We start from the raw sequence: 23,113 nt of genomic DNA, 5'->3' as shown, positions 1-23,113 counted from the left end.
TCACGTCAAGGGGCCACCATTCTGGCTATTGCAACTTATTAGATTAGGATCATCCATTCATGATGAATAAACAACAAAATGTTCAACTAGGAGCAAGAGGATTAGGGCCAGTTTTCTCATTTGCCTAGCAAAGGATGCAGTTCAACACGTGCCACAAGGAAAGTAATTTTGGTGATTCAATGGCCAGGATAGATAATAGATACTGACCTTTAAAATTTTTCTTTTGGCCAGATTTTGTTAAATAGCAAAGGATGCAGTTCAACATGTGTCATAAGGAATACATTTTTTTTTAGTCAAATTTTGTTAAAGGCAACATGCCCCTTTATGAGCGGTCTCCTTTTGCTTTTGTCCTCCTTTGTGTTTCCTTGCTCCCCCTTTCCATGGCAAGCGGGGGGCAAGCCTTTCCTTCTCCGCCTTACTAGGTGAAGATTACCTTATTAGTTCATCAATGTTCAAATCCCTCCCATCTCCATGATGGCCCTATGCTGGATAAATTGAAGGGTAGCACCTTTGATTTCATTTGTATGGACAATAATGCTCTTATGAGAGCCAGAATGAGCTTCCAAAACTCCTTGTATGGGAAGTTCTTTGGTAAGCCACCACCCTTTGATCAAGTAAAGTTGATTCTTCAAGCCAAGTGGAGTGAGATTCGAGTTGTTCATATTTCGGATCTTTCGAATGGTTACATACTGCTTTGGTGTTAGAGCATCCAACGGCTTCCTCGAAAATATTGATATCTCAAGATGATCCAACGGCTCCTGCCATAGGTTGCAACACTCGAGAAGACGTCTCTCATAAGTCACACTCCTCTTTGAGTTCCAAGGCATCCTCATCCATGATGACAGTTTTAGAAGACCCTAACCCTGAAGTAGGGAAGCAAAAGGACTCACGTCAGATGAATTCGAATCCTCTGGACTTGAGGTTCAACTCAAGAGGAGCACAAGACTGCAGATTGTTTTGAAGCTCATCTGATGCCGGTAGACAGGGTCTCAGCAGGGCTTCTTGCTCCTCGGCACTCCACAGGTGATTCCGACGAGGAGATGAGTGAGTTGGAGGCCTCCGACGATGATATGTCATAACCTGATGAGTTTGAAAATTCTATGACACTTGATCAGTTCCAGAATGAAGCTAGGAGGGAAGCTATGGTTCGCATGGTTTCCCAAGTTCCGGATGTCTACAATAAGAAAAGAAGGGTTGATAAAGGATGCAACAACTCTTAGGAGTCTATTGAAGCATATGTTGTTTTCTATTAGTGTGTTTCCTTTCTTTGATTGCCTGTCCTCTTCATGTTACAGGATGTTTCTTCCTTCCTAGCTCTTATTTTTTATTTATATTCTTGTTCATGGATTTGACCAAAATAATTTGTTGGAATTGCATGGAGTGTAGAGTCACGATACTTCCACTGGAATTTTTTAGCTAGTCGAGAAACTAGAGCTGATTATGTCCGTCTCAGTCGCTTTCGCTTGCGTCTGGGTCGTGATTGGAACTGGGCATCCATTGTGGCAGACGATTACTCTATAGGCATTTTAACCATTTGGAGGAAGGAGAGAGTCACTCCTATCATTATTATTCTGGGATTCTTGAAAATGTTTTTCCAGGAGAAGGAGCTGATTGGTCAGCAGTGATCAAGGATGCAAAAGAAATTGTTGACTTTTCATCCAACCAATGAAAAATAGGTTATAAGATTCTATAGCATTTTGTCTTGTCATTCTTATGCTTTAATGTACTAGATTTAGTTACTCTTAAGTACGAGATAAGGGGAGAATGATACTTTTGTGTTTCGGGACTCATGAGAGATGATGAACTTTTAAAAAGTTGCATTTTGTATTAAATGGGTAGGTCAACCTAATAAAATATGAGCAAGTGGAAAAAGCTTAGCTGATTACAAGCTCACCTTTCTTTTTAATCATTTTCCTCTATCTTTCTTCTTAATTCTTTTCTAAAATATACAAACTGTATCATCTGAATCTCAGACTTTAACAAGTACTAGTGGTACCAGAGCGAGCAGTAGAGAACAAGACCAGTAGAATGACTTTAAACACAGCTGTTTAGATCATAGGATCATAGGATCTCTGGGAGTTGGTAGAAAAGGGGTTTTCGGAACATGAGGATGAAGCAAAAGTGAGAAAATAAAAAGAAGGATAGCAAGGCTTTATATGTCATTAGCAAACACAGCTAAAGAACCTTGGAGTACTCTGCAAAGAGTGTGTCAAGGAAATCCCAAGATAGTGGCTGTTAAACTGCAGACCTTGAGATAATCATTTGAAACTCTCAGGATCAGAAGTAATGGAGTATATGGCTATATTACTAGAGTCATGGAGCTTATAAACCTGATGAGGTTATTGGGAAACACAATACCTGATGCTATGGCTGTTGGAAAGTTACTGAGGAGTCTAAGACTAAAGTTCAACCATGTTGTTACTATAATTGCGGAATCTAAAGACGTCGCTAAGCTGACTATGGATGAAGTGAGTGGATCACTTCTGGCTCATGAAGTGAGACTTATAAGATAAGCAGATGATCATGCTGAGAAGGAAGCGAAAACACTGTACATTAGAGGTGAAACATTGGGAATTAAAGATAGTAAAAAAGCTCCTATCATAGGTCGAGGGAGAAGTTTCTCTGGGGGAAGATCACGTGGAAGCGGAAAAGGCAGAGGAACTAATAATAGACAGCAACAAGATGAACAAAAAAGCTATTTGGCCATATGAAGATGGATTGTTGGTTTAGAGACAGAAATGCAGAGAAGGGGACTCTACTAGTTGCAGAAGATAAGTAAGTTAGCAATCTATTCATAGCTCAAGTTGAAGATGAAGAGAGCCACCTCATTCTGGCTGGTGGATAGTGGTTGCTCCAACCATATGTCCGGAACCATAGAATTGTTTAGAGACATTGATGAGTCTCATAAGATCACTGTGCGACTGGGTGATGATAAAAAGATTTGTTCAAAAAAAGAATTCTCTTTCCGCAACTAGGAGAAGAATAAAACTTCTGCATAATGTGTAGTATGTCTCGGATTTGGCCCATTATCTTTTGAGTGTTGGCTAATGGTAGGCGAGTGGATACTCAGTGACATTTGCTAAAGATTCATGTATCATCAGAGATGCCAAATCTAGAGAAAAACTGGTAATTATATCTAAAACCAGAAATAATATGTTTCCTCTTGATGTCTCTAGGGTTGGACAAGTTAATGTGGTATTGAATGTGAAGGAGAATTCAAAGATGTAGCATCTTCGGTTTGGTCACTCGCATTTTAAATCATTGAGAAGCTTGAAGAGTAATGGAATAGTGATAGGACTGCCCAATATGAGCAAATTACATCACTGTGAGACGTGTGATGGAGAAGCAGGTGAGAAAGCCATTCCAACCAAAAAACCTGGAAATGCTCATACTCGTCTGTAGTTGATACTCACAGGCATCTGTGGACTAATGCAGACAAGCTCTCTTGGAGGCAGTAGATATTATCTATTGTTTGTTGATGATCACAACCGTATGTGCCGGATATATTGCCTGAAACAAAAGTCAGAAGCTTGTGATACTTTCTAGAAGTTCAAACAAATGGTGGAGAAACAATATGGGTCAAAAATTAAGATGTTGTGAGCGAATAGAGGCGGTGAATTTACAAGTTGTAAATTCAATTCTTTCTGTGAGAGGCATGGCATCATAAAGCAGCTCACACCCCTTACTCGCCATAGTAAAACATAGTTCCAAAGAGGAAGAACTGGACCATCATGGACATGGCTAGAGCTTTGTTGAAGGACAAAAGGTTGCCAAACAATCTTTGGGCAGAAGCTGTGACTAAAAGTATACATCATCAATATCACACCCAACAGTGCTTTAAAGAACAAGACTCCTTATGAAGCCTGGTATGGGTTCAAACCCAAGGTGAGTCATCTGCAAGTATTTGGTTGCATTGCATACTCACTAATTCCATCCAACAAACTCCAAAAACTTGACACAAAATCTGAAAAATGTGTTTATCGGGTTGAGATTGCCAACAACTGTTCATCTTGACAGTGGTGGTGCAATTCACTCTGAGGTTAGTACTGAAGAAGGTAGTGGTGTTGAGTCTATTCCAAGTGATAAATCACCAGTGGGAAAACTAAGACTGCTGAAAAACATCTACGAGAGTTGCACATTCACTCTCAATGTAGCTGATCCATTCACGTATGAAGAAGTAGTTAAGACAGAGGTCTAGAGAAAAGCCATGAGTGAAGAATTGGATGCTATTAGGTGAAGTGGCACTTGGGAATTGGTGGAACTTCCACCAAACAAGAAGGTTGTGCAGTTGAAGTGGATCTACAAGACAAAATACCACTCAGATGATAGAATTCAAAGATACAAAGCCCGCTTAGTTGCAAAAGGCTACACACAAAAGGCAGGAGTTGATTTTGATGAAATTTATGCACCAGTTGCTAGAATGGAAATCGTGAGACTTCTTCTTGCCATAACAACATAGAGAAAGTGGCCTGTGTATCAGTTTGATCACAAATCCACCTTTCTAAATGGAGAAATACTCAAAGAGGTGAATGTAGAGCAACCTCTCAGCTACGAGATAAATGGAGAAGAAAACAAGGTGCTCAAACTTAAAAAGGCACTGTATGGCCTTAAGCAAGAACCTAGCGCTTGGTATGCAAAGATTGATGGCTATCTTCAGAGCAAAGGGTTTGTGAGAAGCTTGAATGAGCACACTCTTACAAACGAATAGATGAAAGTGATCCTTTACCACTTGTGCGCATTTATCTTGATGATATTGTTTATTTAAGCTCCTCACAGGCAATAGTTGAAAAATTCAAGCAGGAAATGAAGCAAACAGGGGGTAATGAGTTCATTACAAAGAGAAGATATGTTGAAGAGACACTGAAATTGTTTAAGATGCATCAGTGTAAGCCTGTCACCACCCCAATGAACTTTAATGAGAGATTTCAAGTTGAAGATGATACAGGAACTATAGACTCCAGAAGTTACAGAAGTCTAGTTGGAAGACTTCTTAATTTGACACATACTCGTCCCGACATAGCTTGTACAGTGAACATGTTGTCCAGGTTTGTTAGCAAACCTACTAGAAAGCATCTTGGAGCTGTGAAGCATCTACTAAGATACATTGCAAGAACAAGCTTCTTTGGAATAAGGTACACTAAAACAGAAGACTGCAAACTGAGAAGCTTTACTAACAGTGATTAAAGAGGATCAATTATGGACAGACGAAGCATATCAGGCATAGTGTTTGATCTAGGTTCAGGGGCCATTTCATCAGGCTCTAAGAAACAAGATGTGACTGCCCTCTCTGTAACTTAAGTTGAATATATAGCTGGTGCTGCAGCAACCTGTCAGGGTGTGGCTGAAGAGAATGATGGAGGATTGTGGAACGAAGCAAGACAGTGCTGTTGAGATTTGGTGTGACAACAGATCTGCAATTGAGATAGCTAAGAATCCTGCTTACCATGGAAGAACTAAACACATAGACATTCGATTTCACTTCATTTGCAGTTTGGTAACAGATGGGATGATTGTGTTGAAGCACTATAAATCTGAAGATTAAAAGGTAGATATACTTACCAAGCCACTGCCGGTGAAGAAACATAATTACTTAAGGATGTTATTAGGTGTTGAGGATTTTTCAAGCAAGGGAGGATGTTGCACAATGCTTGAAAATGTTCTTCTAGGAGAATGAGCTGACTAGTCAGCAGTGATCAAGGATGCAAAAGAAGTTGTTGACTTTTCAACCAGCCAATGAATGCACATACTCTCCACTACAAGCTAGTCTTTACACTAAGATTGCCTCACTTTACTTTAGCCAATGAAAGAATGGGTTCTCAGATTCTTTAGCATTTTGTCTTGTCATTATTATGTTTTAATGTAATAGATTTAGTTACTTTTACGTACGAGGTAAGGGGAGAATGTTACTTTTGTGTCTTGGGACTCATGTGAGATGATGAACTTTTAAAAAGTTGTCTTTTGTATTAAATGGGTTGGTCTCCCAGTAATGGATAAGGAATTGGAAAAAGCTTAGCTGGTTACAAGTGATGAGGATTGAAGTGCCACCCGTGAAGAAAGAACAATGGTGTTTGATGATGGTTCAAGTATCTCACCAGGTGTTTGTGATAATGTCTCTCAGATTTGTCTTTGGTCAATGCATAGAAGAAGAAGGAGACTATTCAAAAGAGATATTCCAACCAATGAGCACACAACACTCACCCCATATTATATTAAAAGTAAAGAAGAAAAGGAAACATAAAGCATCACAACTATTGGCCAGCAGCCTTAACTTAAGTTCTATTGGCCATAACACAATCTAGCTAAACTCAGGCATTGGCTGGTTACAAACACCAAAAGATAGAGAACATTAAAATATATATTCTTTTTCAAAAAATATACTTAGCTTAATAGAGGACCCTGTGCCGATACTTTCTCAGCTCTCATGTTCACCATGCTTTGCTAACACAGAGCCATACTGGTACTTCTCTTCTCCATTGCTGAAACCACACAACTTTTGCAGCATACCCCTATCCTCCACCCATGCCTCAGTTCCATCACCGCAGCTTCTCCTTACCTCCTGACAACTTCGTATCTTCAATCAAATCTCCAACAACAATTGCTACTTCCTTTTTGATCATCTTCCTCTATCTTTCTTCTTACTTCTCTTCCAAAATATACAAACTGTACCATCTGAATCTCAGACTTTATCAAGTAACAGCTATCTCCCGCTATGCCATTCACTTAGTTATTTTCCCTACTCACTCTGAAGCATGGATTCTTTCAATTCTTTACAACTCTAACCCAACTTAAGCCCAGTGGTAACTTTGGTATGAACTTTCTGGTATGTCCTCTATTAACCTTCCTTGGATTGTTATTGGGGATTTCAATGCTATGGTTTCTTTAGATGAGCATAAAGAGGGTCCCCATTAGTACTATTCTCGCAAAGCTCGTTTGTTTTCAGATTTTATTATGTTGAATGATCTTTTGGAAGTGGGTTTTATTGGTTCCAATTTTACTTAGTTCAACAACCGGTTAGTTTGGCGAGGTGCTGGGCCCGCCTTGGTCGGTGCCTCATTAACTCTAATTGGTTGTTTGATTTTGAGTCTTACTTTGTTGATCATTTTCTTCCTCATCTTTTTTCTAATCATGCTCCTCTTCTCCTTACTGCTTTTCCTAGCAATTTTCGCAAAAATAAAATTATTCATTTTGACAATTATTCGCTTGAATATTTGAGTTGCATTTATATGGTCAAGGATGCTTGGAATTTTAAACCCCATTACAACCAAATGCATGCCTTTTCACATTTCTTAGCTCGAACTAGGTCTCAGCTCATTAACTGGAGAGTTTCCAGCATGAATTCCATAGATACTAAACTTAGTGAATTGAATTGGATATTGAGGCCCTTGAGACCAATGGTGCTTCAAAAGCCCCTAGTAATATTTTTCATAATAATCTGCAAGCCGTTTATCATAAATTCTTTGCTCTTCAAAGAAAAAATTCCATTAAATAAGCACAGAGGGCTTGGCTCCTATGGGTTCAAAGTGGGGACCATAATACCAGTTTTTTTAATGACATTATTCATTATCGCAATCATTTGAATTCCACTAATGGTCACAATTTTACTCTTCATGTGGATGTTGAACATCTTTTTTTGAATTTTTATTCTCAACTTTGGTCGGATCCTTGTATTAAAAACTTTTTAGAAATCTTTCATGCTCTTCCTAATGATCTTCCTACGGTTTCTGATGATGATTGTGTTTTTCTCACTTGTTAAGTCACTAAAAATAAAGTTTTTCAAGCCTTTCTTTCTCTTCCATCTAGCAAAAGTCCTGGCCCGGATGGCCTCAATGTTGAATTCTATCGTTTCTTTTGGGATGACATTGGTGATCAACTCTTTTTGGCTTATCAGTATTTTTTTGCTAATACTGTTATGTCTAGGAGTTGGGGTAGAACTTAAATAACCTTTATTCCCAAAAAACCAACCCCAAACTTGTTTCTGATTATTGTCAGATTTCCCTTTGCAATGTTAGTTATAAAATTATTTCCAAAGTTTTGGCTCATCGTCTCCAGCATGTTTTGCCTCACCTCTTTAATAGAGAACAATGTGGTTTTGTTTCTAGTCGCAGTCCTTTTAATAACATTATTCTTCTTCAAGAAATTGTTCATTCTCTTAATTGTGATTTAAACCTCCCCCCTAGGATGTTAGTCAAAATAGATATCAAAAAGGCCTATGATACCTTGAGCTGAAATGCAATTCTTGCCACCCTTTCTAAAATAAAATTTCCTAGCATTTGGATTTCCTAGATCTAGACTTGTATTAGCTCTATCTCTTTTTCCCTTTTGATTAATAAGTATCCCACTACCTGGTTTTCCTCTTCCAGAGGTATTAGGTAAGGGGATCCTATCTCTCCTTAACTTTTCATTTTGGTTTCTAAGAATTTAACAACTCTCTTGAATTTTGCCATAAGGTACAAAATGATTCCGGATTTTAGCAGCAATCTTTGCCTCAATTTTAATCATCTTATGTATGTTGATGATTTAATTTTAATTTCTACTGCTTCTAGGAAGACTACCCGTTATATTAATCTTGGTCTTTCTATTTATGAAAAATTAACTGGTAGCGCTCTAATAGTGTTAAATCTAAATCTTTTTTCCATATCGTTTCAACAAAAGACTCGCCAACAGTATTTGTCTACAGCATTCTCAATTTCAAAACCGGCTCATTCCCTTTTACTTATCTTGGTATCCTCATATCTCCAAAGAAGTTGGTTGTCTCCCATTTCTTTTTATGTTGGATAAAATTGAGAGAGTTACTTCTGTTTGGAACATTCCAGAATTTCCCCTGTTGGCAAAAACCATTCTTATTAATTCTTCGGTTATGTGGATTCCTTTATACTATCTCTCTATTTATCCCATTTCCTATGAAGCATGGACACGGATACGGGGACACGACACGACACGGACACGGCCATATGGCAATTTCTCAAAATTCAAGACAAGGGTACGACTGGACAAGGTAATAAAAAATTATTATATATATAAATGTAAAATACATATTGTAAATACAAATAATTTTATTTTGTACCTAATTTATTGGACAATTTGAATTTAAAATAAATTATTTTATTTATAAATTTATTTTTACAATGTATGTTACAAACAAGATATATTTGACACTCGTTAAGATGCCATGGCCCATGATACAGACCTATTAAAACAGAAAATACATGCACTATAAATTTGAAAACTCAATGACCTGGATTTATCCATCTAATTTACAAGATAGCAACAATGGCTCAACTTCATCAAGAAGAAAAATTTAAAAACCTAAATCTAAGCAGCCACCTCCTCTTTCCAAACCCTAAATCTAAGCAACCACCTCCTTCCAAACCCTAAACCTAAAATCAAGCCCCACCTGCAGCAGCCTCCTTCCAAACCTCAGCGCGACCTCCATCATCTGTAACTCCTTTCTCTCGAAATCTCATCACCTCCCTCTCCATTTTTTGTCCTTCCACAAGTCTCATGCCGGAAAGACAACGCCCCTATCTTCCTTGGCTTTTCCAACTAAGGAGATGGTGATAAAGGCAATGCGAGCTTTGACTGTCGGGGAGATCCAGAATCAGGTACTTGGGGCGCTCTCCACCTCTGTCCGCTAGGGGTGAAGCTCTGAGTAGAATGACAAATGTTTTCCAACAGAACCCTAACTCATCAGTGTCCAGGTCGTGTCAAGAGTTCTCCATTCCATTTAACTATATTTTACCGTGTCAAAGGGTGCCTAATACTGTATCCGCCCGTGTCAATGACGTATCCATGTCCGATGTCTGAGCAACACCGGTACGGTGGGGAAAATGACGTGTCCGTGTTCCCAGTCCATTTCTGATTCTATTCTGGAAGGCATTTCCAAAATTGCTAAACGTTTCTTTTAGTCTACAGGTCACAATGGAAAGGGCATTTGCTCTGTTAATTGGAATGACATTACCCTTGATTATACTGAGGGGGGATTTTCCATTGGTAATGTCAAGTTTTCTAAATAATCCTTGATGGCTAAGAATGTCTTTAATTATCTTAATTCTCATGGTGTTTTTTGGATTGACATTCTTTATCAAAAGTATGGCAAGGTTAATTTTTGGACAGATTCTATTCCTATTAACTATTCTTGGTCTTTTAGAGGGTTATGTCATACTGCTAAAAGTTATTAAGCCTTCTCTTTGGCTGAATTCTTTTAACCCCTCTAATACTTCATATTTGCTTGACCCTTGGTATTTTGAAGTTCCTCTTGCTTTCAAGCCTACTTTTTTAAACATGAACTTAGATTTGAATTCGTTGCACATCTTTGATCTAGTGCTTGATGCTCACTGGGACCTTTACTCTCTTCATCAACTTTTCGAAGAGTAGTTGAATTCTGTGGTGTTAGAAAGTGGCAATATTGATTTGGAAAGGACTAATCATTAGGTTTGGTTCCCTAAAACTCAAGTTATAGAATTCCTTCCATGGTCTACTCTCATCTTAACCATAATGCTGTTCACTGTGAAACTTGGAGTGGTTGGGAGAATCTTTGGTACCTCAAGGTTGCTCCTAGGGTTAAGCATTTTATTTGTCTGATGTTCAAAGGTAAAACTAAAACTTATGACTATCTTTATTCTTTGAACCTAGGGCCCTGTCTTCTTGTGTCTTTTGTAGACTCAAAATGAGACAGTTGAGCATCTCTTTAATTACTGCCCTAAGACTCGTTTGGTCTAGGCCCGAGTGAGCAATATTGTGGGCAAATGTTTGTCCTTTCTTCAAGGTTTTACTTCTAGCAACTGGCTTCATTCCTATCAGTTTCGCAATTCCCTTTTTCTTAAAGGGGTTAGTGCAACTACTGCTTGGTTTATCTGGAAAGCCAGGTGCAATCATATTTTCAAAAATGAATCTCCTGATTTTGATACTATTGCTTATAAAGTAGTTCCCCATGCCGAGGAGTTCTCATCTACATCATCCCTTCAAGCAGGTAAGTGTCTCTTACTTTCCAACTTTTCCTCATCAAAAGGTCTTTTTCTTTTTTCTACAGCTGCTTGGATTGAGGAGCTAGTTGATGAAGGAGCAGGTTTCTGTCTCAAACTAGAACATTCCCATCCTCCTGGAGAATTGCAGTCATATCCCTGTGAGCTCAAGACTTGATGCTGAAGCTAAAGCTTTAACTGTGGCGCTTAACTCCATTAGCAATAATAATGCTTCTATTCAACACATTTTTCTTTCTTATTCAGATCTTCTTCTTGTTATAAATACTAGGAACTCTCATAATGCTTGGAGAGCTGACCCATGGATCAGTATCATTCATAATCTTCTTGTCGCTATTGGTGATCCTATGATATATTTGATTCCCAAAGGTCGGATGGAAGCAACTGCTAAGCTAGCCACGCATGGCTTTAGTTTGCATACCATCAGTTTGTTCCACCAGGGTCGAGACCTTCCTAGATGGATTATGAAAGCTTTTGTTTCTGATAGTTTTAATGTTTGTTAACTCTTTACTCTTTCTTCTTCTTTGTTTAGCTTTATTCGTTTCCCTATTCCTCTTGTTTGTTTACTTGTATCAGATTTTATTTCAATAAATTAGCTTCTGAGCTAAAAAAAAAAGTCTTTTATAATGTTGTTATCTCCCAATCTATCTTCTAGTTACAAATATGGTTTAATGGCCACAAACTTGAAATATATCCTTTTATCTAAAACCTTTATTGGTTTATCCAAATCCTAACAGAAAAAAAATTGATAGTGAGGATTACACCTCCAAGTTTACGCCCTGGTAAGGCCAGCATAATGCAGCAACTACGATGTAGAATACAAAAGTGAATTTGAAATTCATTGAAATCATTGTCATGTGCTTAAAGTTGTGCAATTGGCACAAAATAACCCCTTGCAGTCTTTCTAAAACCAAGTCATTTTTTCTAGTTTTTCACTTTACTATAACTTCATAAAATTGGAGTCCTAATCTTAAGAGAAATTCATTATGCTATAATATTATTAACATTTCATGCTAGGGAAGAGTCAGAAGTCACAAAAGGGATAACTAAAATAAAATATTATTAACTCAATCTAGAAGAATTTATTGATTTAGGCTAAATCTTTTTTGTTTTTAGTTACTAAAAAAGAAATTCAAAAGCTACATATTATAATGTGATTTTATAATTCGTGGTTCACTAACTTCCTCCTAAGATAAAGTTGATTTATTATATAGAAGCTCATAAAATACTAGATAGAATTCGTTTTGAATGGTTTCTATTTTCATACTAATAAATGTTGATTTATGACAGTAAAATATAAGCCATAATGCCAAGAAATACTTTACCTACCGCATCAACAGCAGCCTCAGCAGGACCTCTAATACTGACCAAAGAAGATTCAATAAGACGACGATACCCTTGCTCTGGAGCTATCAAGTGAGGTTGATAACCATCTGCCTCAGTAATTAACTTTCTCACATTTTCCATTGAAAGATGTTTGTCAAACTGCAAGCGTTTTATTGCTGCAGGGAGTTGATTATCGAAAACATTATAAACCTTCTCACCCCCGGGGCGCCTGCAAAGCATAACTTAAACACTAATAAAACTAAGACAACAAGAAATAAAAGCAGGCTAGAGAGGGTTTAATATGCATTTTGCAAAACCAAATTCTGACAACAACTAGGAAAACAACCACTAAATCACCACACACAATTTGTTGAAAAGTCCAAGAGAATGAAGATTTAAACAGAACAATTTCATTGCAAAACCAAACAAGGACAGGCAGTACTCCATATAGATAATTTAAACAAAATTTAAACAATAGATTGTCTTTCAAGTTGCAATCTGCAATCATCCAATTACATGAGAATCAAACTCTTTAATACACGAAGTAACTAAGGGCCATTTTCATATCACATAATCCAAAATTACTAAAGGACAGACTTGAATAGCTTTAACAAAACAAAGTTCATTTTCTTTGAAATAATTACAATAACTATCAAATGAACATATCATAATTTTGAAAAAACCAAAAACAACCTAAATATTTACTCAACCTAAACACATATTTCAATAAATAATATAATAGATTTGACATATATGCATTCAATTTCTAATATTTATGTAATCCATGCCTATTTTAATCTATCCAAACTAATACTAGAGAAGCATTGTCAGGCAGCCAACATCTTAAAATTGTCTCTAGTCGTAGTTGCAATAATTTAAAAGTGATAAAGCCAAATTTGTCCTTGTCTATAGTCCAATGTCCATTTCCATCATTCTTCATTAAGAATGTTCAATGTGTTCTATGAAGTTTCATTTTTTGTTTAGTTTAATTCTTGAATCCAACAATATCTGCTACATTGTGTACTAAATGTGATTAGGATAACATTATCTACTATTAAAAGGCAACACTAGAGTGATATGTTGCTCGTTGGGATTAAGCTTATTTTTCACTTCAGTTGAAGGCATAGCAATGTGCAAATTAGCATCCTTTTGGCCTTTCAATTTTTAAGACCATCAAAAAGTTGATGTGTTTATATATTCTTCAAAAACTGTATTTACTTAAACACAGTTTCACATGAAAGACTATATGCCCCAAACTAAATATAGGTACTACAGCTCTTCATAATAATGCAATTAAGCATTGAAATTGACTATCCATTTTGCAGCCACCTGTGAGACTCAATCAGATAGTATGTATCACTCCTAAATTGATGCCGAAAAACTTACCCAGGATGAGGAAAGTATGCAACAAAAGCTACAGGTGATAGAATATGCACATAATAGTGAAGTCCATTTGTCATGAATCTCCAAACTGTATATTAACATAGATGACAAATGCATTCCTGGAAAGTAAATGTTAAGGAAATACAAAATGCAGGGTACCTACACTCCATCAAGATGTTCTTTGTAAATCTGGTCAAAAACACGACATATCTCCATAATTGCATACATTTTCCCCTACATATCCAAATTGTAAAGAGGAAATTAGAGCGGTTAGGCATATACATACGAAAAAAAAGACAAAATCAAATTGGTTAAATAATTATGATCACAACAAAAAGTTGTAAACTAAATTCCAATAAATTATCTGGTATTCTGATAGGTCAACTGGAAAAAACATAGACCATTCATAGCATTCATGGAGTTCCTTGATAAAAAATGCTTCCTGAGCTATGTGAATCTATGAACTGTAAGTCAAGTTGATAACGCACATCATTGTGGCAGCTAAAATGATGCATTTCACAATGATATAACGAGAACAGTTCTAAATTTGGAAAAACATTTGCTTGTACATGGTCATAGTATCACCTCAAAAGTTGCATTTAGCTATTATATAAAGAGAATGGTTATAAATTTTAATATATGCAGTATCTTCTCAGCCTAACCATCGTTAATGATTCTTGTTAATTGAAAGCTCAAAATGTAATTCAAATGCAGCATGTGAGTAAAACTAATTATGGAATAAATCATTGTTTTCTCAATTTATACCTGAAAGAACAGGATGGCTTACTTTCGATCAAATCATGTGCTGACTATTAAAATAGACTTACACCAGAATCTGCAGCAATTGGCTTTCCAAGACGGCTGAGCTCACCTTCAAGTTCAATAATTGTTTTACTTATAAGGGATTGGATACCCGGAATTCGAGACTTGATTACTTGTTCTAAATGCTGCACAAAATAAAATAAAATAAAATAAAATAAAACAGAGTTTCAATCTTACAAAAGAATAGTACAATAGTAATCTTCTATTAAGCTGCAAGCAAAAATCATTGTGACTTAGAAGAAATGAATGTAAGTGCCTTTGAAAGCATTGTTCCCAAATGCTCAGAACCCATTCTATGAGCAAGATGTTTGTACTCGGGTGCATTGGAAAAATATTCGCGCTCTCTACGTCTAGCAGCAATCATGTCAACGCTCTTATTAATGTCTGCTTGTGAGCGATTAACAACACCAATCCAAGGAAACTGTAGCCGGTAGGATTTTCCTTCTAAGATCTACATTAACAGCGCAAAACAGTAAATAGTAAAGCTTCTATACTAAGAAAGGCAAATATACTAAAAGGCAAGCTAAAAGAAAGATATAGATTGAGATGGGATGCATTTTTGTCCTTAAGAGTAATACATGAAACTTTAACTGTATATAGATATAATTTCAGAGCATCAGCTTGCTCATATATAGTTGCGCTACACCCCAGATTGATTAGTAAAATAGGCACATATAGGAAGCTGAACAAAAGACGGGAGATGATAAACAAAAATTCAATATGTACTGCATTGGATATCAGATCTATCTCAATGAAAAAGAAGGGCTCAATGAACAATAGTATTCTTTTCAAAAGGAATACTGTAAGCATCAAGATATAAAAATAAAAAGATTGAAATTTGAATAACCATAACAATTACAATTTGATCATCAAGGAATTCAAAGCAAAAAAATCATTCAACAAGAACTGTCAGTTAAGGCTAAACTTGACAACATAACCCGAATTCTGACAATCATACAGGAATGAATAATGGCAAAAGAATATAAACCAAGAGACTTTTCTACCTATAACAATAAAAATCATGGAAGGAATGAAACTCCTACACTTATATATCAGTAGTTACATTGTGAAGTATTAAGGCAACTCACATCAACAGCATCAGTTCCCTTATCCATAAGATCAATCTTAGTCAGCACACCAAATGTCCTTTCTCCTGGATTTTAATAAAGGCAAAAGAAAAAAGGAAAATAACATTAGAAGGCAAAACACTGGTTTTCTCATTGCTGAGCCATTGAGACTAGAGTCAAATAATAATAAATAAACAATTAAAAGCATCCTGCTAGTTGGTGCACTTATGATACCTATACACTGCAACTAATGACAAAATAATTCTAGGAAAGACAAAAATTGAACGCTACTGCTAAATTTCAGAGAAATGAAAGAATGTAAAAAACTAAATAAGTTGAAAAAAAAATTTCTTCTTAAAAAGTAATCATTATGTGTTCAACGTTGGGCGTTGAATTATCATTAATTATAAACAAAAGGTAAACAGCTAACCCGCTTTCCTTGGACAAAATCTTACTTCTATAAACTAAAGATGTTTTTCTGGCTAAGAATCTATACCACAGTAAGCATGACCTCTGGTGTTCACATGATATAATGCTAGAGATACGTGTCGAAAAGGCTACAATGCTCTATGATGTGCCAGGCATGAGAGGACACAATAAATGCAGCATTCTGACCTTTTTTTTTCTCTCTTACAAGAATTTTCATTTTCCTTTCTTCCTCTAGGCCTTCCTTACCTTAAATTTAGTCCAGCTTTCATTAAGGGCAGAGAGAAACCTTACAGTTATCTCATGTTCTAGGTTTTGGTTGTTGCGGTGCCACTATCCATATACCAAGTTGATCACCAGATGCATTTGCTTAGCAAGCATAGTCAAAAGGATAGGTTATGGTAGCCTACCCAATGCATTTAATTCAAATTCTAAAAGGAGTACCAAACAAGATTTGGGTCATTTCACAATTTATCTCATTTGTCTCAACAAAGATAAAACATCATGAATGACACTGTAGCTTATGAAATCTTGTACCCAAAACAATCTAATATCCAAAAAATGCACATAAAAAAATGGCACCAAAATTTTCCCAATCAACAATGCATTTTATATTCATCATATAAAAAATTGGTTGCATGCAATCTTCAACTAAAAATATATAAGGTATGTTAAACATATGAAGCCTATTACTATTTACTCTATTGTATATATATACTTGTAAACATTGTGACATTAAATATAATTGATGATTCTCTCTTCAATCTTCTTTTCTAACATGGTATCAGAAAGGATTGAGAAACTTTAACTACGATCATCTTCCGGTCATCATCTTATCAAACTTCAGCCTCTTCCGTCTCAACTGCCAGCCAAGATCTATCTTCTTCGGCGGGTCTAGATCTTCTCATCTTCTCCGATTATCTTCATCCGGCCATAATATCTTCATCCTTTCTGCCATCTCAGGCCATCTCCGGCCATCTTGGTCAGATCTCCACCGATTAATCTACATCTTCTCTATACCTCAAATTAGATCCCGCGCCTGCACCAGATTTGCCAGCACTGGCCTCCCTCAAGTCACCGCCGTCGACCGCACCACGACTCCCCGCAGACCTCCCTCAAGTCGCCGCCGCCGACCACTTCCTTATGAGGTTCAATCATCTTCCTGGAATCCAATTCAAAGAATTTTTACAAACACAAAGAGATACCCACATGGAGACAAACACAAAGTGAAACCTGCATGTAGACACACAGTGATGGAGCACATAGAATAGTAAAAAAACATGACAAATCCAATTCAGCACTCTGATCCAGTTATTGCCAGTGATGCTCTTGTTCACATGGATATTAGACTTAATGGTCATAATTATTGTGAGTGGGCATTTTCAGTACGCATGCTTTTGCGATTGATTGGTCTCGCCTTTTAACTCATTGACGATCCTCATGATGAGGCAACAACTGCTGCAGCAGTTGTCAAGGCTTGGTGGTTGCCGATGATCGTGTCATGGGTATCTTGTACATTAGTACTGCTGTTTCCATCAAGATGAGCTTTGTCGATCATTTATCAGCCAAGAAAATTTGGGACAATCTTCAACAGCGCTATCTATACACTAGTGAGGCACTCTAGTTCTCGCTACTACCAAACTTGCATAGTCTTCAACCACGGGATCTATCAGTGGAGGAATTCTACACGGTCTTCACTCGTGTATCTGGTCAGTTGGATGCTATTGTACCGAAGGGATGCTCCGGTTGCAAGAATTGTGCCGAAAGAGAAAACCATTAGCAGAACCTCATGTTCCAGTTTGTGATGTGTCTCCGCTCCGAGTTTGAGCCAGTACGCATTCAACTTCTTGGACATATTCCCCTTCCTACCCTTACTGAAGCACTTGCATCATTGATTGGTGAGGAGACACGTCTTCGAGCTCTTACTACTACTTAAGTGATTTGACACACTGTTTTGGCAGCTCCTCATCGGACTGGAAAGATCAGGGCTTCTTCTTTTGTAGACGCCATCGTTTGCACCCACTGCAAGAAGATAGGTTATCGTGCTCAGAACTGCTTCAAGTTATATCTTGAGCGACTTGCTAAGTTCTGGGTCAAGCGCTCCTCTGGATCTCGTCGCGAGTTGTTACTGGCGCTTCTTTTGATCCTCCTGTCTGGGCATTTGGATCCGCTGCCTCAATGTTTGCATCAGGTACTATTGCTTCCTCTTGGGTCTAAGACTCAAGGGCTTCATTTCACATGACCTCCAATGGTTCTCAGCTTTCATCCGGCAGGCATGCTCCTGATGGTACGTATATTCAGGCCACCGATGGAACTTTTTGTTCTGTCACACATCAGGGGATTCTTACTACTTCTCGATTTACAATTCCTGATGTGTCCTTTGTTCCACAGCTGTCCATAAATCTTATGTCTGTTGATCAACTCACCGGCCTTCACTGTTTTGTTGGGTTTGATAATTCTTCTTGTTATGTGCAGGACCATCGGACCAAAGCTGTGATGAGTACTGGCCATCGCCATAGTAATTCTCACGGACTCAACGTTCTAGATCGTCTTTCTTTTCCTTTTCCTTCCATAACGCCCACGCTATCCACTGTTCCTGCTTCTACGCTCCATGTTCAAGGATCTGTTTTTCCTGCTTTTGTTACTTTTCCACAGTGGCATCATCGCTTGGATCATTTATGTGGCTCACGTTTGTCTCTTTAGTTAATCAGGGTGTTTTGGATCGTGTGTCTATTGATGCTAGTTTTCATTGTTAAGGTTGTAAGCTTGGCAAGCAACTACAACTCCCATATTCTTCCAGCACTTCTAAGTCTATTTGTCCTTTTGATTTAGTTCATTCTGATGTTTGGGGTCCTGCACCTTTTACTTCTAAGGGTGGTCACAAGTATTATGTCATTTTCATTGACGATTACTCTATACATACATGCGTCAATTTCATGAAACATAGATCTCAGTTGTTATCTATCTATCAGTCATTTGCTAGCATAGTTCACACTCAATTTACTACTGTCATTCATGTTTTTCATTCAGATTTTGAGGGAGAATATTTGTCTATTGTTTTTCGTCAATTTCTCTCATCTGAGGGTACTCTTCCTCAACTTTCTTATTATGTTGCTCATCAGCAAAATGGGATCGCTGAACATAAGCATCGTCATATAATTGTGACTGCTCGGACTTTTTTGATTTCGTCTTTTGTACAAACTCATTTCTAGGTTGAGGCAGTTTCCACAGAAGTTTATCTCATCAGCATGCAACCATCCTCTTCTCTTTAGAGTAAATGTCCTGGAGAAATCTTGTTCAGTTCTCTTTCTCGTTATGATCATCTTTAAGTCTTTGGCTGTGTCTGTTATGTCTGACTTGCATCCCATCAACTGTTTTATATAGAAAGTCATTTCAAAAAATACAACTTCAACAGAAGCTACCTTTTTAGATTAGAGAATGATAGAATAGTACCTATCATAAACTATAAACAACATTTCACCACTTGTATAGCATCCAATTTAGCATCAACAAAGAGTTGTTTTCCATCCGCCAATGTTAAATGATGGTCAATACACCATTTTAGACCAAATAGAGAGCTAAATTTTGGACTTGGAAATGAAGCAAGAAAGCACATTTCTTCGCAAATGAGAAAGAACATTTAAGTGCCAGAAAGAGCACTATTTCTCACAAAGGTCTACATAATAAGACAATGGTCAATTGTTGGCTGGATTGCTAATGCAATGGCCTTAAGGCTTGGATATTTATGTACAGCTTTAATTTTATGCAACCACAAGTACTTTGAAACAATCTCGGCATAAGTAGGAATTACGTATCGTATAATAATAGTATCCATGCTATTTCCCAAGGTTTTGCAATTTAACAAGTAATGAGTGTTTGAGCAAGCATATGAGAAATTAGTGAACATTATAGACAAGGATTATCCTAATAAAGTTGAAATCAAAGATGAGTAACAGAAATTTAAGGTCATCTATTTAATAATGATAGATAATATATAACTAGTGAACATAAATTTTCTACACCGGCCTCTTTCCCAGAATTATATCAAGAATTTTTTGGTTAATGTCACTTGATGGGAACAGGAGCAATTTTAAGTAATCGCTCTACAAAGAAAAACATGGTAATAAATACTTTAAATTATAAAATATGAAAATAACCTTTAGGATCTACTTCACGAGAGATCTTGATAGCATCAGATGTAGCAAGATCTTGATTGGCGGGTGAAATTGCTAGAATTATACAATTAGGCTGCAAGCAAAGAAGGCGACTTAAAATCATAGTCATAAGTGGATATCAACATGTTCAACCTATGCGTAAAATCATATATTTAGAAAAATGATTAAGAAATTAACAACTATAGTCAGGTAGCATAAAAAAAAATATTGACAATGATCAACTAGAAGATAGGTATAACAGACCTATCGTGGTTTAATTAAAAAACACATGATGAAATCACATGTTACAAACAAGAAACACCAAACACTACAAATAATTTCTTTTAGTTTGTATAAAAAGAAAAGTCCATCTTCGTTTTAGCGCAAGATTTGTGAATTAGACAAACACTTCAAATTATTTTTCCCTCCAAAACCATACCAAGCATCAAAACCATTACATTAATACACATTGACATCTCATGGTTCAACAATTAGAACAAATGTTTACTTGCAATTCATGCAATTTTCCTTTAATTTTTCCTTGCAATGCATGATTTGAAAATGATCTAGCTGATATGGAATTGCTCTGGTTTGATAATGTTGTTTTCATTGATAGATTTGGTGCTGTATTTCAAGATGTCATTGGCAAGTATGAACACATCTTTACTTATTAAAATTGAACAAATCTTTAATTTGACTTAATTTTTATTTGTTTTTTGTTAGAACAAATCTTTTAGTCATTTTACAACCTTCACAAAATGAGTTTGACCCTAGAATAGCCCCTAAAGACCAAAACAATGGATTTGGAGGGCTTGTTAGACTCCATGCTGCATGATAAGGTGTCTTTTGCACTAAATTTCAGGTTGAATGCTATTAGGAGGATAGGTTCTTTTACTTAATGGATTTTTATTGTGCATCACATTAGAAGATATTGCTTATATGACTACACTTCTTATTGATAGAAGGCTAGTTACAGTATTAATATGGCCCTATTGGCATGTGTGAACACTACTTAGGGTAAAATGGATATGTCAACACCGCTGGAGTGGTTAGATTGAATTGGCTTTGAGAGAAATTTGCAATAGTCCCTGATGATGTTCCTAATGATGATTTCTACTATTGTGTTAAGAGAGTACATTTTATATATTATCGGATGTCATATGAATTATTCATAAATTAAAAATATTTAATATTTATTTAATTTAATTACTTGAAAAATTAATAATTAAATTTTAAAAACAATTACTCTATTAATTATTTTAATAATATTTTCAATTATAAAAATATATTTATCACAAAAAAAGATTTAATTATGTAAATATTAAATTATAAAAATATTTAATATTTATTTAATTTTATTACTTAAAAATATTTCTATCATTAATTTTTAAAATAATATCATATTTTCAATTATAAAATATTTTGTCATAAAAATATTTAGCCATATGAATATTAATTATAAAAATATTTAATATTTCTTTAATTTTATTACTTAAAAATATTTTTATAATTAATTTTTAAAATTAATATAATATTTTCAATTATAAAATATTTTTGTCCTAAAAATATTTAGTCATATAAATATTAATTATAAAAATATTTAATATTTATTTAATTTTATTACTTAAAAATATTTTTATATTAAATTTAAACAAAATTGCTTTATTAAATATTTTTATAATTAAACATGACATAAAATGATGTTGAGTAGATACCACTTACTTTACTGCATTTCAACTTACAGCAAAATTTGTTGTAAGTTGAAATGCTGTAAAAATAGATGAGATGTAAATTCACTTACGTGTAAGTGGAGCTTTTACATCAAACTAAACAACTACTTATATGTAAAATCACTTACATTACAACTATTTATAAGTAACCAAACAGACCCTTAATATTGGGCGGCAGATAAAGGTAAGTGATGATAGGTATAGGTATCTAGGGTACGGAAGAATCACCCCATTTCTATTGCTGTTGAACTCACCATTAAAATGAGCCCCCAAGTCATGTTGTCTTCTTTTCTTTGCACAACTAAGTTTTAGTCCCCAAGTTAATTCATTTTAAAAAATAAATGAAGTGTTTGGTGATCTAAATGCAAATCATTAATTCTATAAGTTAATCAAGGAATATACACAGTGAGTGACTAAGTTTGAAAAAAAAAAAACACTGATAGATATCAGAATTTCACTTCAATAGTATCTAGGGGGTCCAAACTGAATTTGAATAGTCTAAACCAAACATTTCACTTGGGATGGTCATTCTTTTGTACATAAAATAGATAAATCAAAATGTTTGGCTATTGATTGTACTTTAATATTGTGAACGGTGAGAGTAAAGGATGTTTTTTTTTTTTCTAACTAACTTAAATAATCAAGGGCGGAAAGCATGACTGTAAATTTTCATTGTCGTAACTCATAAATTTGGTGATCATGATTATTCAATAGTGCAAAAGATCACTGTCTAAGAACAGGCAGTGAATTTGTCTAACTTAAGGGCTAGTTCAAAAGATGTTCTGTCTTTGAAAACTATCTATTGATAATCAGTAATGTCTTCAGATTCCTATGGTTGTAGAGCTTCAAAAGATAAAATTGAAAATTCAGAATAATTTGTGAATATCACAGTTTTGAATTAGCTGCTCTTCAATAATTTGTGATCTATTTAGCTATGTTTCGATAATTGCAAAATACTAAGATTATCTTTAGAGGTAAGCAATGGGGAACATACCAACATTTCCATTTGAAGACAGGCATAAAAGGCATTTCACCAAAACTTCTTTTAAGGAATTTCAGATGGTAAACATTAGAGCACTAAGATATTTTCTAATCAAGAAGGTTTGTGCATTAAGTGTAAGCAAATTACTTGACAACAAAAATAAAATCACCTTCTCAATAAATGAGCGGACCATGTTTTCAATATCTCCAACAATACTGTCAGGTTGACCCTCTGGAAAGCCATA

The 23,113-nt window shown here is 35.8% G+C and overlaps 1 protein-coding gene across 2 annotated transcripts in view; it reads right to left on the bottom strand.

Annotated features, from left to right (window-relative positions):
- Positions 1 to 23,113, bottom strand: part of LOC120280060 (dynamin-related protein 5A-like) — a 38,743-nt gene that overhangs the window by 12,478 nt on the left and 3,152 nt on the right. For both annotated transcript variants that reach the window (XM_039286769.1, XM_039286770.1), the window contains exons 6-12: positions 23,039 to 23,100; positions 20,161 to 20,251; positions 15,599 to 15,663; positions 14,767 to 14,961; positions 14,516 to 14,635; positions 13,852 to 13,922; positions 12,309 to 12,534 (exon numbers count right to left, since the gene is read on the bottom strand). In XM_039286769.1, the coding sequence (XP_039142703.1) occupies positions 12,309 to 12,534; positions 13,852 to 13,922; positions 14,516 to 14,635; positions 14,767 to 14,961; positions 15,599 to 15,663; positions 20,161 to 20,251; positions 23,039 to 23,100 (830 nt within the window). The remainder of the gene's footprint in view (positions 1 to 12,308; positions 12,535 to 13,851; positions 13,923 to 14,515; positions 14,636 to 14,766; positions 14,962 to 15,598; positions 15,664 to 20,160; positions 20,252 to 23,038; positions 23,101 to 23,113) is intronic.

Source organism: Dioscorea cayenensis, chromosome 17 (genome assembly GCF_009730915.1).
Source record: "Dioscorea cayenensis subsp. rotundata cultivar TDr96_F1 chromosome 17, TDr96_F1_v2_PseudoChromosome.rev07_lg8_w22 25.fasta, whole genome shotgun sequence".
NCBI classification, from domain to species: domain Eukaryota; kingdom Viridiplantae; phylum Streptophyta; class Magnoliopsida; order Dioscoreales; family Dioscoreaceae; genus Dioscorea; species Dioscorea cayenensis.
The sequence above is the reverse complement of the archived record's forward strand: the minus strand, read 5'-3'. Positions and strand labels throughout refer to the sequence as shown.